Genomic DNA, 17,005 nt, shown 5'->3' with positions numbered 1-17,005 from the left:
AGATTTACATGTGTTAACACAAAATTATAACGGGTGTCAACAAAAAAAGGACACTTTATTTTTGGCTATATATACTTCAAAAGAGAGAATGAAAAACTATTCCAGGTACCAGGATTTAAATGTTAATACGCCAGATGCGCGTTTCCTCTACATAAGACTCATCAGTGACGCTCAGATCATAACAGTTAAAAAGCGTTACAAATACAAAGTTGAAGAGCATTAAGTGGTACAGATGGGGTAATTGCTTTTACAATTTTTTCAAACTACTTTCAGGTATAGGAAAAATCCATCCCTTTAGATATGCAAGTGACTAAGTAAGAGTCGCTTTGCAAAGTTAACGGTTGATCTACAAGAGAAGATTCTGGTTTCTTTAAAGGAAAAGCACAATCCTAACATGTAATGTGTCATGTTTGTTTCCATTCAGAGAAAAAGACAAATACAGAATAAAATGTTTGTATGCTAACGCTAACGTTCAGATTAATTTCACGACGTTGTGGTGAAATTTTATGGTTTAATAAAAGCACCATTAGGGTACCGGTGTTTAAAGTTCATAAATCGATTGAGAAAAAAAAAGAAAGCTATGTTACAAATAAAACCGAGAGCAACACATCAACTACAAAATGACAAAAAATGAACAACAGAAACACCGAATTAACACAAACGCCAACGCACACAGAACCGAACTATTTGATAACAACTGCCATATTCCGGACCTTGTAAAGGACATTATAAGAAACATATGAGGGTTGAACCTAACTTTCAAAACCTCCCGCTTTATAAAAATGTTAGAAACTTTCACTTGAACATTACGTGACAAATATACAACACAAACACAGAAAAACGCACAAACAAATAATGTAATTGTCGACTCAATTTGCAAAACCATGAACATAGCAAATCAACGTGAACTGGATATAAAATACAGTGACTCGTTTACGTATCAAATATGAATTCTCGACTTCATACTTTATTTTTACAAAAATGTTCATGACAATGATAGTATGCCAATTTTAAAATCATTTGGACCACAAACGAAAAGACATAAGAAAATATCCAACCGAAACATTTACAGAGACATCAAACATTAATCCATGATAATTTGACGTTCTAAACACAGAGACTTGTCACACAGCAATGCAAATTAACAATAAGTATCACCTTTATGTTCGGAAATATGACAATGATTCTTTTTAAAGGCAATTTTATAAATATAAATGCAACAAATGATACGACATAACACATAATTCAACAAAAAACATTAAAAAATTTCTGTAAATATACTAAAGAAATTTACCCAAAGGAACTTACTTTAACTGAATCTAACATAAACAGCAATAGTTGTCTTTTTCTAGATTTAGACATTAAAATTTCTAAAGGGAAACTCCATACTATAATTTACGACATAAGAGACGATTTTTCCTTCTCTTTATTTTTTTTTTCATTTCAGACGGCGATTTTCCTTTGCCTCAATCAGACGGTGTTTATATATCCCAACACGTTTATTATACTCATAAGTGTAGTGATAACATAGATTTTAACGAGCGTTATCAATGCATAACTGGTAAATTATTTAAAAGTCAGGGATGTCGTTACTATAAATTACTATTTTTTTTTACTAAATTCTTTCATAGATACAAAGATTTGATTAGTACAGTTGGCTCTTCCTGTAGAAAACTTATTGAAAACCGTATTCCACATCCTTAGCAGTGTCACATACACTATCAAATACTACTGGAAGTCGACATTTCTTCAGAGGTAGCAAATTACTTTCCTTTTTTTGAATAAAATTAAATAGAAACTAAATATTTTAGGAAATAGGAAACAATCATGCGGTATCACACAACACAATATAATTCAAATAAAAAAACAATTACAATAATTAACAAGGTAAAAAAATCTTAAAAATGTAATTGCATCAAATTTGTTTTTTTTTTTTAACATAATTGCATCAAATTATTCCTACACTTGTATAAAGATCATCATATGACACACTATCATATTTTGTGTACGGGAGTGCGGGTTACTCATTTTCTCTTAAATCTATCGAAATCGTTGATCGACACATGGACCCATTTTAAATCGCAAGGAAATCATTTGTTTGGTTTTTGAGGACGAATTTATTAAAACTGAGAAAAGTTGACAATTAATTTAGTTTCAAGTCGCACAGAATATTATGATTTTATTAACTGAAATGATATTTTGAAGTTTCGCTTTAATTTGATGAGATTTACTTAATATGTATGTAGAAACCTTATACAACTGAGAAGAACAGACCGTTTAGCCCAGATTATTTTAAACCTCAAAATAAAATATTTAAGCCTGCAGAAATATGATGAGATGTGGTCTTTTTTTTAATGAGATAGATATTCACCAAAGTTGAAATAGATGGTCCAAGACCACAATTATTTCGTAGTGCATTTCTTTTAGAACATAAATGAAAATTTTAAAAATCCCACCTGCGCTTTCTCAATGAAATATTTACAATGTGTTGTACTACTTTTGGACACATTATATCAAAATTATAGAAAACTTCATCGGCTCTAACTCAAAATATGGAAAATTTTATGTTTAGGGCGTCTTGAAATCTTTTGACAGCTTCCGAAATGCTAATTTTTAACCTTTTTCAGCTGGACCAAATCACTGCTTTCCTTTAAAATTATGGACCCAAATTTTTCTACAATGTAATTTCACCCCCCTATTTGCAATTTGAGGTATTCAACATGGAGAAAAAAAGTTGAAAGGCAAGAATGGCAAGTAATCCACTGTCAATACTAGGGACAATATTCATGAACAACGAAAATTAAGGGACGATAATTGTGGTCTCGGACCAGATTTGACGTTAGCAGTTATCGAAACAAACAAATCAGTTAATCATTAACTTGAAACAGAAACATACCTCGTGCACACACACAATTCAAAAGATACAAGCCTAAACATTTACATATTAAACTCGTTTTTTTTGTATTTCAGACATTAATTGTAACTAGTGCTAAGACAAAGCTAAATACGAAATTAAAAAAACATCACAAAATAAAAATGCATAATAGCAGTAATAGGAAATATGGCTTAATTATAATTTAGATTTTAGGATTCGCATTTATTTCATTAACATTATACATATGTTTACACAAAATTATGAGGGGAGGTCAACACAAAAAAGGACACTTTATTATTGGCTATATATAATGATATACTTCAAAAAAGAGAATTGAAAACTATTCCGCTCATATATATTTCGTTTTTAGTAAGCAGTGATCAATGAATTCATTCGTTTGACGTGTTTGAACTTTTGATTTTGCAATTTTATTTGGGACTTTTCTTTTTGAATTTTCCTCGGAGTTCAGTATTTTTGTGTTTTTACGTTTTACCATACCTCTTATTTGAAGACATCACCTAGAACCAAAGGTATTTATAACAATTACACTATTTAAATACAAGTGTGTAGTGTCAATAAAAAGGTGAACATGGGTATGATAACGAAATAAGCATATAGCGGTTACGCAAGTCAATAAAGATTCGATCAATATAAATGGTGGAATGTATGATAAGTTATAGTTGAGGTAAGTTGTCTGGTTGAACAATCAATGTTTAATTTGTTTTATGAATCAATGTATAACCAATCAGATACACATGTCTAAAATACTGCTTAAACAAACGAATCTTCCCTGCGCACTTTGGATTCCTACACAAAATTTACAGCAAAGTATATATATGTTTTCATACCAGTACTTTATATTAGTCATTATTGTAATTGAAATAAATATCATGGACTACGTTATTGAAAATTTAAAAAGAACTGAAAATGTAGTATATCAAGTGTGGATAATTTGTCTTGTTTATGATGATTTCCCGTGTGTTGCGTGATATAAATAGATTTCTTTCTTTTGGTTTTTATAAAGTTTATAAGGAAACAGATCTTAAGTTCTTTTTTACACAGATGACAGTTTCACTAAATATCATTTAAATCTTTCTATTATATGAGTAAAATAGAAGAGAGCAACCAGCAACATTATCAATTTACATTGATATCAGTTTTGTTTTCAGAATTGTTACAATGGAATCAACAGAAAGAAGGAAACAGCTTGGCAAGGTAAAGCAATTTTAAGTAGTGTTTTAATAAAACACTATAAAATGGAGTAACTAAGTAGACATAGTTGTATAATAGTGTTTAACTGGTAACTTGCGTGTTTACCTTTTGACTATTGATACATTTTGTTATTGGGCCACACAAGTTAACATATGATCATTAGTTACTAAGGGCGTTTAATGAAAAGTAAAACAAACGTCTCAATCGAGTTTGCAAATTGGGCAAACTTAAAAATTGAAAGGCGGCAACACATAAGAAATACTTGCTACATAATATTGTGGTTGTCAATTCTAGCATGGTCCAACTTTACCTGACGATAAATAAAATAATCCTCAATTAATGTGTGACGTCACAGCGCTTTTCTTTTGGATCAAACTGATTGATGAAATGACAAATCCAAATTCAAAAGAAGGTGCTGATTTTACGACTTGAATGGACTGGCATAACTGTATTATTGGCAAATATAGTGTCCACTGTGTTTATTTGTCATAGCCATGTCCTACAGTGCAGTTTTGATCTCCTTGAGTTTACATTTAATGAAAGGTAAACTGCCTGTTGATTTTGTAGGACTAACATTCTGTCTAATTTGCCTGATTTGTTTTCATTGTTATTTTCGTTTTATAGTAACTCTGTTTTATTTTCATGGATAGGTATCAAATCTGCAAATTTAAATTTAATACCAAAAGATAGAAAAAGAAAAACAAACGTATTTGGTAAAGTTATGAGACCACTCCGACTCAGTTCTTTTGATAAATTTACATTTTTCCGCACATTATTAATATACATTATAATTTGTGAATATCCCTTACAGATACAATTTACTTTTTAATAATAAATCGCTTCAGAATTCAATTATTTCCGTTTAATTAAAAATGTTATATTTGAAATGTGTGTATCAGATGTTTATTGAAAGATGTTTTCGAAGTTGTTAGCTGATAATTTTTGATAGAAATGATGTAAATGTATCATCGAGTCTTGTATTATCAAAAGTCCAATTTAAACTGATAAATATCATTCTATTATTTTTGTGCTATTTTCACATTTCCTTACAGGTGTGAGAAAAATATTTCTCCTCACTAGGGAAAAATCTGTTTTCGGCATATGATTGGTTGAAATTTAATTGTGACGTTGAATTTTCTTATTGTGACGTTATGAAAAAAGGCAACCATGCCCGATGACGTCACATCAAAAGTACACAACTTTTCTCAAATCTTTGAAAAAGGAAGGATAAAAATCATTAGAGAAACAGATGTCACCACTGTAACTCGTGTATTATGACATTTCTCCACTCTCAATAGTTTAAAAGTTTAATTATTTCAAAAGATCGACAAGCCGCGCGCTTTAAATATTAAAATTTAACTGTCTCGAGTGAAGAAATATCGTAGTACACGTGTTGCAGTTGTGGATTTTATATTTCCCGATGTAAAAGACCACTTATGTTGACATCTTCGTACGGTTATTTATATTGTAATGATTAAATGATAAATTAAAATTTTAAATTTTTAAAATGATAATAAATCTAGGAAATTTCATTAGTGCGCTTGACATATTAAGACGACATACGAATGATTCTTTGCAGATGAAGAATATTCAGTTTTAGCACATCCTGCTACAAGCATGAAATTTGGCATAGACCTTCCTCGACTATTATTCTTTTATTTCAGATAGGGAGGCATTTGAAAAAAATGTCTCACTTCCGGTAAAATCCAAAATGGCGGACTTCATACTTAAATCAGCCCATTATCAAAGGCTAGTATTTGAAAAGGTGTTATCATGCTACAACCATAATATTTGGTACAAATCTTTGTTTTTACTACTTTTGGATATATTATATTGTTTAGATGTCTGCAAAAATCCTACTTCCGGTAAATTCCAACATGACGGACATTGTACTAAAATAAGCTTATTTTTTAGAGAGGGTAATTGAAATGTGTTTAAACGTATTGCTTCTATCATTACATTGTTCAGGAACCTTTCTTTGGTGCTTCTAATGGATACAATGTATAAAAAATCTGTTTTTAAAACCCCTACTTCCGGTAATATTCAAAATGGCGGACATAGAAATATCAATTCATTATTTAAATATTCAACTTTTTTTCAAAATGTAAAGAAAATGTTGTTTTTTGTGCTGGTCATTAATATTTTGCCTTTAAGTTATCCTCAAAACCGCTAATTATATTCTGTTGTAAATGTTTAAATACAAAGTTGACACCTCCGGTAAGAAATATGGCGTAAATTTCAAAGATGAGTACTCAATCCATTTCTTCGATGTAGAGTTTTGGATAGATTGATTAAAAAAAAATCAGTATAATATTAAAACATTTTTAAAATTACTACTATCTGGCCAAAAATACATTTTTATTCACAGTCCCTACCACATGCACAAAAAGCAGTGCACTGGAGACCCGATTTTCCACATTAATAACGACCGAGACATCCTTTCTTACATCCACAATGTACAAGCTTTTGACAAAATGATGAGGCCTCAAAAAGTGTGTTTTTTTAAAGGGATCCTCTTTGTCCCTTCGCCATCCATTAGCGCCTGGACTGGACAGCATAAGAGCCAATCCAATGCTCGTCCCTCTAAACACCTTCCCTAGTATATTGTAAGTTTTACATGCTGGAAAAGAGAAGACCAAGTTGAGCAAATAGCCTCAATTAGCCTTCCCTTTTTGTGCAAATAGTTATTTTCTTGCTTCGTTAACAATGTTAGCCCCATCTGATAAGTTTGTGCGATCTTACAGTAAAACCACGGTAATTTCAGTTGATCAATCATCATTCTTTATGATGACAATGAGGGTCGGTTGAAAACAAAACTTTACGACAAAAGAGATGATTTCAGCTTTCCAATTGTAAACTTTCCATTTCTAAGTAGCAACATTCCAACAGCACCGGCATACGGGGTATATATCTCCCAATTGATACGATATTCCCGTGCTTGCATTTCCTATCATGATTTTCTTGATAGAGGGTTACTGCTCACAAGGAAGCTATTAAACCAAGAGTTCCAAATAGTGAAGTTGAAATCATCCCTTCGTAAATTTTACGGACGCAATCACGAGCTGGTTGACCGTTATGGAATAACCGTTTCACAAATGATATCGGATATGTTCCTTACGTCGTAACTACAATCCCCTTCCCTTTCATGAATGTGACCTACCGAATTAGACTATTTACCGGATTTGTAATCACATAAGCAACACGGCGGGTGCCACATAATGAGCAGGATCTGCTTACCCTTCCGGACCACCTGAGATAACACCTAGTTTTTGGTGGGGTTCGTGTTGTTTATTCTTTAGTTTTCTATGTTGTGTCATGTGTACTATTGTTTTTCTGTTTATCTTTTTTCATTTTTAGCCATGGCGTTGTCAGTTTGTTTTAGATTTATGAGTTTGACTGTCCCTTTGGTACCTTTTTCCCTCTTTTATGTTGAAGTCATATCTTCAAATGCAATCAATGACTCCCACGCAGTCTTTTTTCTTTTCAAACAAAGAGAGAACCGTATCACAACCGGTAAAGGCATTGATCACAATGAGTGTGTTTGATCACATATTGCCTAGTACATTTGAAAGACCATTGACAGATAGTAATCCAAAGTGTTTTGCCTTCCCAAACACAATCCATAGTTCGTCTACCCCTATGTCACGGAATAGCGAAACAGTAATGACAGCATCATCAGTAACGACTGTTCGAATCATGACTCGTTTAAGTTCGTGTTTCACTGCATCAGACACATGCACCATGATTCTACTGTCAGCCTCTTAATGTGAAAATGGTGCTAAATTTGAAATAAATCACATGGTGAATAACACTGAAAATCCCGAGCAATTGTTGCTACAACTACTATACTCATCAAAAATTGCATCAACTCTTGTTACAGTTTCAAGGTATTTTATGAAGTTAAGGACATAATAATCAGCATACTCGTTAGGAAACACATTGAAACTGTAACAATAGTGGATGTAGTCTCGGATGCGTACATAGACAATACTGGTAGTTTTAAAGCTGCTACAAGAATCAAGAGCTACATTTTGGGGAAAGAGAATACACAGTCGAATCCAGGGTCAAAACAAATTCCTCAAAATTGACAAAGTGTTCTGAGAGATGACGACAATAAGAAAGAAATTTTTAGTTTTCATTCACAGTAACTTGCTCAATAAAATTTTGAGGAAAATTAAGGTAGTTGTAGCAACAAATGCTCAGGATGTTCAGTGTTTTCCACCACTTGATGATGTTTCAAGTTTAGCACCATCAAACAGTCGATACTGATGTCATTACTGTGTCGCTATTCCGTGACATAGGGGCAAACGAACTTTGGTTTGCATTTGGAAGTGGGGAAAACTTTAGACATATATCTATACATGACCTTTCAAATGCACTAGGCATTGATAGATTACACGTTTGCTGGAAAGGGAACTGCGTTGGTGACATGGAAGGCGTTTGAAGAATGTGACTTAAGGATGTACTTAGGTGAGGTTAGGTAAAAATTAAGAAATTAAGAAATTAAAATTGATACTTTAAGCTGGTAGAGCATCAATCAAGGATAAAGATAAGCTAAAAATATTTATAGGTCATGGAGCTCCTTTTCGAGATATTTCATTTATCAAATATGGCGGGAAAAGGATGACTCGGACTTTTACCTTATGTTTGCATTGCTATTATTTGGGTCTCGAATCAAAAGAAAGAAAATCAAAAATATGCTAAAATTTTGTGAAATGACCGTTTATGATCTATTAAGTCTTATGTTAAAAGATAAATGTTGTTATGGGGCAAAATATTTTACCTTATATCATATGGAAAAACACCAAGGAGTCCGAACATTTGACAACTATTCCAAAACCTCACCCAAGTACATCCTTAAGCATTTAGAATGATTATAAAGCAAGAAAACATGCGTTTTTGGGAGAGGAAAGACTTATTGAGGCTATTCCCACGACTCGGTCTAGTCTTTTTCAGCATGTAAAGCGTGCAATATACCATGGCGGCTATGAATGAGTAACAAGCTTGGAATTAGTTCCTATGCTAACTGGTCCAGACGCTTATGAATGGCGAAGGAACAAATATGATCCATGGGAACCCTTTTGAACTCTTAATGAGGCCTCTTCATCAGGAACTTGTACATTATGGATGTAAGAAACAATACCAGTCCTTGTAAATGTGGAAAATCAGCTCTCCGATTGTGAATAAACATGTATTTGCGGGCTAACGAGTATGCTGATTGGGTATGTCCTTACCTCAATAAAATACCTTGAAACTGTAACACGAGTGGATGAATTATCGGATGCGTATGGTAGTTGTAGAAACAAATGTTCAGGATATTCTATCTTATCCACCACGTTATGTATTTCAAGTTTAGCACTATGTTTACATGAAAAGGCAGTCACTAGAATCATGGTGCATGTATCTGATGCAGTGAAACATGGACTTAAACGAGTCATGATTCGAACAGTCGTTACTGATGATGCTGTCATTACTGTTTCGCTATTCTGTTACATAGGGGTAGACGAAGTTATGGATTGTGTTTGGGAGGGCAAACAACTTTGAATTAATATCTATCAATGACCTTTCAAATGCATTAGGCAATGAGTGATCACACACACTTATTGTGATCCATGCCTTTACCAGTTGTTATACAGTAACTGTTCTATCTTTGCTTGAAAAGAAAAAAGACTGCGTGTGAGACATTGATGGCATTTGAAAATGTGACTTTAACATAAAGAATGATGATTGATCAACCTAAATCACCGGGGTTTTACTATAAGATCGCACCACAAATTTAACAGATTGGGTTAACATGGTTAATGAAGCAAGAAAATAACTATTTGCGCAAAAGGGAAGGCTAATTGGGGCTATTCCCTAAACTTGATCTTGTCTTTTCCAGCATGTAAAACTTGCAATATACTAAGGCAGGTATTTAGGGGACGAGCTTGGAATTGGCTCTTATGCTACCCAGTCCAGGCGCTAATGGATGGCGAAGGGACAAAGAGGATCCCTTTAAAAAAAAACTTACTGAGGCCTCATCATTTTGTCAGAAAGGATGATGTAAAAAATCGTGTCTCCCGTAGACGGCCTTGTGTGCATGAGGTAGTGATCTTGAATGAACATGTCTTTTTGGCCGAATTGTAGTAGCAGTTTTAAAAATGTTTTAGTACTTAAGTAATTTTATTTTGTTTTAATCAATCTATACAAAACTCTACACCGAAGACTCATCTTTTAAATTTACGCCAGATTGTTTTTTTTACCGGAAGTGATAACTTTGTTTTTAAACATTTACAGCAGAATAGAATAAGTTGTTTTGAGGATAACTTAAAGCCAGCACAATAAAAAACATTTTCTTTACATTTTGAAAAACGTTGAATATATAAAAAAAGAAATTGATATTTCTATGTCCGCCATTTTGAATATTATCGGAAAAAAGGGTTTTAAAGAAATATGTCTTATACATTGTATCCATGAGAAGCACCAAAGAAATGGTTCCTGCACAATGTAATGATAGTAGCAATATGTTTAAACATATTTCAATTACCCTCCCTAAAAAATAAGCTTATTTTAGTACAATGTCCGCCATATTAGATTTTACCGGAAGTAGGGTTTTTCAAGACATTTAATCTATATAATATATCCAAAAGTAGTAAAACACAAAGGTTTGTACTAAATATTATGATAGTAGCATGATTATAACACCTTTTCACATACTAGCCTTCGATATTGGGCTGATTTAAGTATGAAGTCCGCCATTTTGGATTTTACCGAAAGTGCGACATTTTTTTCAAATGTCTCCCTATCTGAAATAAAAGAGTAATACATGAGGAATGTCTATGCCAAATTTCATGCTTGTAGCAGGATGTGCACAATTTTTCACAAAGCCGCCGTACTACATATCCTATTCAAGTAGTCTCATTAAAAAAAAAGTTATTCTGGCGGCTCAATCCCAAAATGCCTAAGTTATAAATGTCATTCGTGGACTTGATGGTAAATAGTAGCCAATAAATCAAACATTGTTTATAACAATTTTTAAGTGTTTGGGTTAAGAATTTGAAGGATTAAACACACTTTACTAGAGGTTATTGATGTGTAAACTAGGTCGATGACTTTTATTCAGTGTGTGAGTTAATCGGCCCAGTTTACACACCAAATACATCTAGTAAATCTAAAATGTGTTTAATTATATAATGAAAAGCTCCTGCATATACATGTATGTTCTCATCAAAAACACGTGCACTAAACATATCGGCACTGCAGTTAAACCATTTTTTCTTTAAAACATACAAAATAACTTTAATGTATATGTTTGAAAGCCGTTTCCTGTTTCGTTCTTGCTTTTTGCTTGTTGCACAACGGGATTTTCCTTACCATTCAGTGTTTACCTTTTTTTATTGTCTTGAAAATAAACTGCTATTATTTACATCATAGGAGTGATATATTGCATATTTCAGAAATAAAATATTATTCTTTTAATGTAATAATCCCAATATCACTAATGAAAAATTCAATAATCGAACTTTACCTTAAAATTTACAAAATTTAATGGGATCTTGGAGGTCCATATTTAATTGCTTTCTTTTCGTCCTTGCTTTTAAAAATAATTAAAAAAAAAAGGAAGAATATATTTTTTTAATGTTATAATCCCTATATCAACTGATGAAAAATTCTATAACCGAACTTTTACAAAATTCCATGGTATGTTTGAGGTCTATATTTTTTGCTCCCTTTTCGTCCTTGCTTTTAAAAAAATTAATAAAAAAAACACACAAAAAAAACCCCAGAAATTAAAATACGACCCCCTCCCTTCCCTTTTCGAAATCAAAAATCGCAGGGATTTGAAATCATAAAACGTGTGACTAAGTACATTGGCAACTTCAAATGTAATGGTGCTTGTTAGTTCAACACTGAAAACATTTGCATTGTTATAATGAATGACTGTTAAGGTGGCTCCTGGGTACAAAAATTTCAGCAAAAAATTAAACCTTTATTTTTTCATTACACATTTTATTTATTACACTATTAGTTATTACTTTATGATATGGTACAAAAACAACCCAAAAAATTGATTCAGTTTGGCCCCAGATGACTTTTAAAATGTTTATATCATTGAAAAAGCTCCAAATTATCTCCCTTTGGTGCAAAAATGCCATTTTTTGGCATTAAATTTGAAATAACTTTTTTAACTCAACGGTGACCTATATTTTTTATTATTGTTTTCAAATAAGCTGTACATAAACTAAATAATTGTAAAATTTAAGCGATTTCTGTAATTAGGTTATTTTTTTATTTCGATATTACATCTATTTCTCCTATTAGTTCAACAGAAAAAAAGGACATTAACAAAAATGTATGCTTCTTCCAGAGGCAGATTGTGAGCTTAAATGAACGGTGACTCCATCTTTTTATTTCATTTTTCCTTTAAGTATATGATAAAGTTCATTTATAAAAAAATATAGCGAAATCCTATATTAGAAAAAAAATTGATTTATACCCAGGAGCCCCCTTAAGAACATCTTTACACTACAATTTGGATGTGTATTGATTGATATTAAAGCAGGCCTGGGGTAATGGTAATTTGTAATTGTAATACATTGTAATATCACATTTTCTGCATTACAATTACATGTAGTGTAATGATTACTTAAGTTAAAAATTGATGTAATGCCTCCATTACAGTACATTACTTTTCATTACAAATTGGTAAAATACAAAAAATTGAAGAATATTGTATAATAAAAATAAAATATTAACAAAAACAAAAGAAAGTATGGAATAAAATCTTTGCCACAGTTAATTACTGTATTAAATACATTACATCAATCTTTAAAACACGCATTAAGGTAATAAACATAAAATGGTAAAAATTATCAAGTCTTGATCTTGGTTTCTGATATAGTATAAAATGATATTAGGAATTTTTTGGTGTTTGGTGGTTTGGTGTTCAATGAAAAATATTATAAAAATTTATCAAACAAAACTATATAGATGAATGGAAAAAATATGACGATGAAATTTTCATAATTCTATACACACCTTACATGTATTTCAGTGAAAGATTGAATATTTCAAACAACATTTTGAAACCAAACTGTGGTTTGGGTCCTGTCTGTGTTGTTATTTCACCTAATTAATATCAAAATGTTTTTATTGCAATCAAATCTTCTCAACTTATGTTTGTCCTCATAGAGCCCTTGGGCATTTCAAAAAGATAATCCTTTAATGACACATTTATTATAATATATTCCTTTGAAATCCCTTACTGATGTTTTAATGATTAAGTGATCAATGAGAGAAACAAAATTATATGATAATTTAATTATTTTTTACCACCACCTAAGAAACTTAAAAGTGACTTTTCCAGTTTCATGCCTCCTACTACTCCATCAAAGAGTATAGACACAGGTATGGTGCAGTACATGTCTGAGCCATGTGAAGACATTTCAATCAATGCACTGGAATGATGGAAGTCAAATTCAGTGTGCCTTTCTTCTTTGGCTAATACAGCTATCAAGTAGTTAGCCACTTCACACACATCAGCTGCTGTAGAAAGGCTTTTTAGTATTGCCAGAAAGGTGCACAGAACTGATCGCTGTTCTCTTGATGACACCACTTTTGAACCTCTTATGATGATAAAGTTCAATGGACATATTGATTAACCAGTATTTGAAGTCTATGTCACTAACACTGTATATATATCTACATATACCCCTGTAAGATTTATCATTTTTGAAATGTTTTTAGTTTTTATATTGAAAAAGTAATGTGTAATGTAATGCATTACATAGGCAAAGTAATTGTAATGTAATGCATTACATGTGCGAAAAAATGTTATTGTAATTGTAATTGTAATGGAAGAATCACAAAGTAATTGTAATGTAATGCATTACATTGCAATGTAATGGCCCTAGGCCTGTATTAAAGTATAATATGCATGCTTTGTTATTAGCTTTGAACTAGCTCTAAGTAGCTGCGAGTAATCTCAGATCTGTTCTCTGGGCCTTTTAGTTTTTTGGATGTATACTTATACTGTCACGTTCTCTCTGTTTTATTGTTTGTTAGACGTATTTCTACTTTGTATATGTTTGATGATTTAAATAAAACTAATTGTGTCACGTGTGCTTTGTTTGTCTGTTTGTCTTTCTCATTTTTAGCCATGGTGTTGTCAGTTTATTTAAGTTTGACTGTCCATCTAGTGACTAAGAAGTTAGCAATATCCTTTAACTATACTTTCCGCTATATAGATGATGATCATTCATTAAATAATTCAAAATTTAGTGACTATGTTGATCGCATCTTTCCCATCGAACTAGAGTTAATAATACTACAGCAACAATTAAGTCGGCCTCATATCATGACTAACATCCAGAAATTGACAATGAGGATCGGTTTTCTTGAGGTTGATATCAACTTTCCAATTGTGAACTGTCCATTTCTAAGTAGCAACCTGCATACGGGTTATATATCTCCAAATTGAAACGATATTCCCGTGCTTGTATTTCCTTTCATGATTTTCTTGAGAGAGAGTTGCTGCTCACAAGGAAGCTATTACAGCAAGAGTTCCAAATGGTGAGGTTGAAATCATCCCTTCGTAAATTCTACGGACGCCATCACGAGTCGGTTGACTGTTATGAAATAACCGTTTCACAAATGATATCGGATATGTTCCTTATGTCGTAACTATAATCCCCTTCCCTTTCATGAATGTGACCTACCGAATTAGACTATTTACCGGATTTGTTATCACATAAGCAACACGACGGGTGCCACATGTGGAGCAGGATCTGCTTACCCTTTCGGAGCACCTGAGATCAACCCTAGTTTTTGGTGGGGTTCGTGTTGCTTATTCTTTAGTTTTCTCTGTTGTTTCATGTGTACTATTATTTGTCTGTTTGTCCTTCTCATTTTTAGCCATTGAGTTGTCAGTTTATTTTCGATGCATGAGTTTGTCTGTCCCTCTGGTATCTTTTGTCCCTTTTTTAAACCCTTTTCAACTGATTCATTATACTTTTTATATATTTGTTTACTATTCATTTAATGGAATATAAAATTAAAAGCAGATTTCATGTCAGTATCAAACATTTGGTAAGCCTGTTAATTTTGTTATATTTATTCCCACTACAACATTGATGAAATATGTGTTTTTTATATGGTACAGGACCTAGTAAACGCTGCTTCTAATAGGGACGAGGCTAAACTAGAAAGGTGTTTAAACGATGGAGCGAATATAGACTATCAAGACTGGGTGAGTTATAAGAATAGCAAAACATTACACATTTGTTTACTTTTTCATTCATATTTAATTTAGTAATTCAATTCTCTAGTATTTGATAAATATTTATATAAATTGTCTAAGTTACAGACCTATGAAATAACAGTTTGCATCCGATTTTAATATGAATCACCTTTTTTTAGTGAGAACTTGTTTTGATATTGTTAAATTATGAATTCATGTCATACTGGCAACACTTATATATATCTATAAACACATAAAGATTTATTCTCCTTGTAAATCCTCAACAAATTTATCTCAATATTTGAAATGTAATTTTCTCCTTTTTATCGCAATATTGGTGTAAGAGTATTATTACCTCTCCATTTTTTATATTGGTAGGTGCTGATAATTTGTTTTCTATCATATATTGTTTTTAAATTTAAATCTTGGCTTCGATATACTCAGTTTCTGTTTGTTGCCCTTATGTGTCGTAATCAATTGAAAAGATATCATCTGTAAAATATGTCGCCTCATTATGACTAAAAAAGTGAAATTAGAGAAAGCAACTAATTACCAATATACTCATGTGAATGTAATATCATGTATCGGGTCTACTTGCTAAATCGTATATGACACTACTTAAATTTATTATAATGTTAGTTCATTCAATCAGATGAATATTTTTCCAGAAATATTCAGTAGTATTACCAAAAAATATAAGGCTAGTTATATCAGAAATTTTAAACAGTGGCCGTAACACACCTGAGACGAACTATGTTAAAACAATATCATTGAAAAAAATCATCATGGCATATATGAGATTAATTATTGCAGTTTCAGAAAATGCTGCATTCAAATAATACCATCAATAAAATCTATTTATATATTTTTAACGAAATTTACAATGGTTTAACTAATTTTTATTTAGCAAGAAATGGAAACACGCAAATTTTCTGATTTGCAAGTATAGACAAACTAGATATGCATTAACATGTATGTACATGTTCAAATGTACAAACTAACAGCTACATAATATACATTGTAAATGCAAACAAAGAGAATAACCATAATGTTTTTGTTCAAACATTCTGCGGCTGTTACAGAGATCTTGTTACTTTTTGTGGCATGCCAAATCTCTCTCTTTTATGGCCATGTAAGTCTTATAAGTGAATATTTCTCTCTTTATCATCTTTACAGCTCAACTGAAAATCATATATGTCTATCTGTTGATCTCTCACTTGGTTATATTTTGCAGATTTTTCAAATATTTCATGAAAGAGACGACAAATTACATCCGTTAAATCACCTTTTCTTAAACAAAATCCTTTTCTGAAACTCCAATGATAAGAATATTCACAAATCTCAAGCTGCCTATATTTATACTTCATTTTAACTTCGGTAAAATATCTATAAGATGGTAAACATCAACTTCAATAATGATGAAAAAGAGGCTTAATTGTCCAATTAATATTCCCCTGTCTCTCAGCATCAAAACACTAATTTCCAATTCATTTGGTCTTGAAACAGTCAATTCTTATGTTTAATACGGTACAGTTTATTCATTTACTGTCTTTTTTCTACTTTTCATGGACATATTTGGTAGCTTTCTAAAAAACCTTTAGTCAGATCGTCAATAATGGTCATAATGAGTTATCAACTTTCTTCTGGTGTCTGACTGCAGGTCATCATCCTTGAAATATGAAAATGCAAATATCGTACAT

The 17,005-nt window shown here is 31.8% G+C and overlaps 1 protein-coding gene across 2 annotated transcripts in view; it reads left to right on the top strand.

Annotated features, from left to right (window-relative positions):
* The first annotated feature begins 4,048 nt into the window (after positions 1–4,048).
* LOC139486028 (uncharacterized) overlaps positions 4,049–17,005 on the top strand; it is a 308,560-nt gene continuing 295,603 nt past the window's right edge. For both annotated transcript variants that reach the window (XM_071270717.1, XM_071270718.1), the window contains exons 1-2: positions 4,049–4,090; positions 15,228–15,314. In XM_071270717.1, the coding sequence (XP_071126818.1) occupies positions 4,055–4,090; positions 15,228–15,314 (123 nt within the window). In that variant the 5' untranslated portion in view covers positions 4,049–4,054. The remainder of the gene's footprint in view (positions 4,091–15,227; positions 15,315–17,005) is intronic.

Source organism: Mytilus edulis, chromosome 8 (assembly GCF_963676685.1).
Source record: "Mytilus edulis chromosome 8, xbMytEdul2.2, whole genome shotgun sequence".
In the NCBI taxonomy this organism is placed as follows: Eukaryota; Metazoa; Mollusca; class Bivalvia; order Mytilida; family Mytilidae; genus Mytilus; species Mytilus edulis.
Note: the sequence above shows the minus strand (reverse complement) of the source record. Positions and strands in the feature narration are given on the sequence as shown.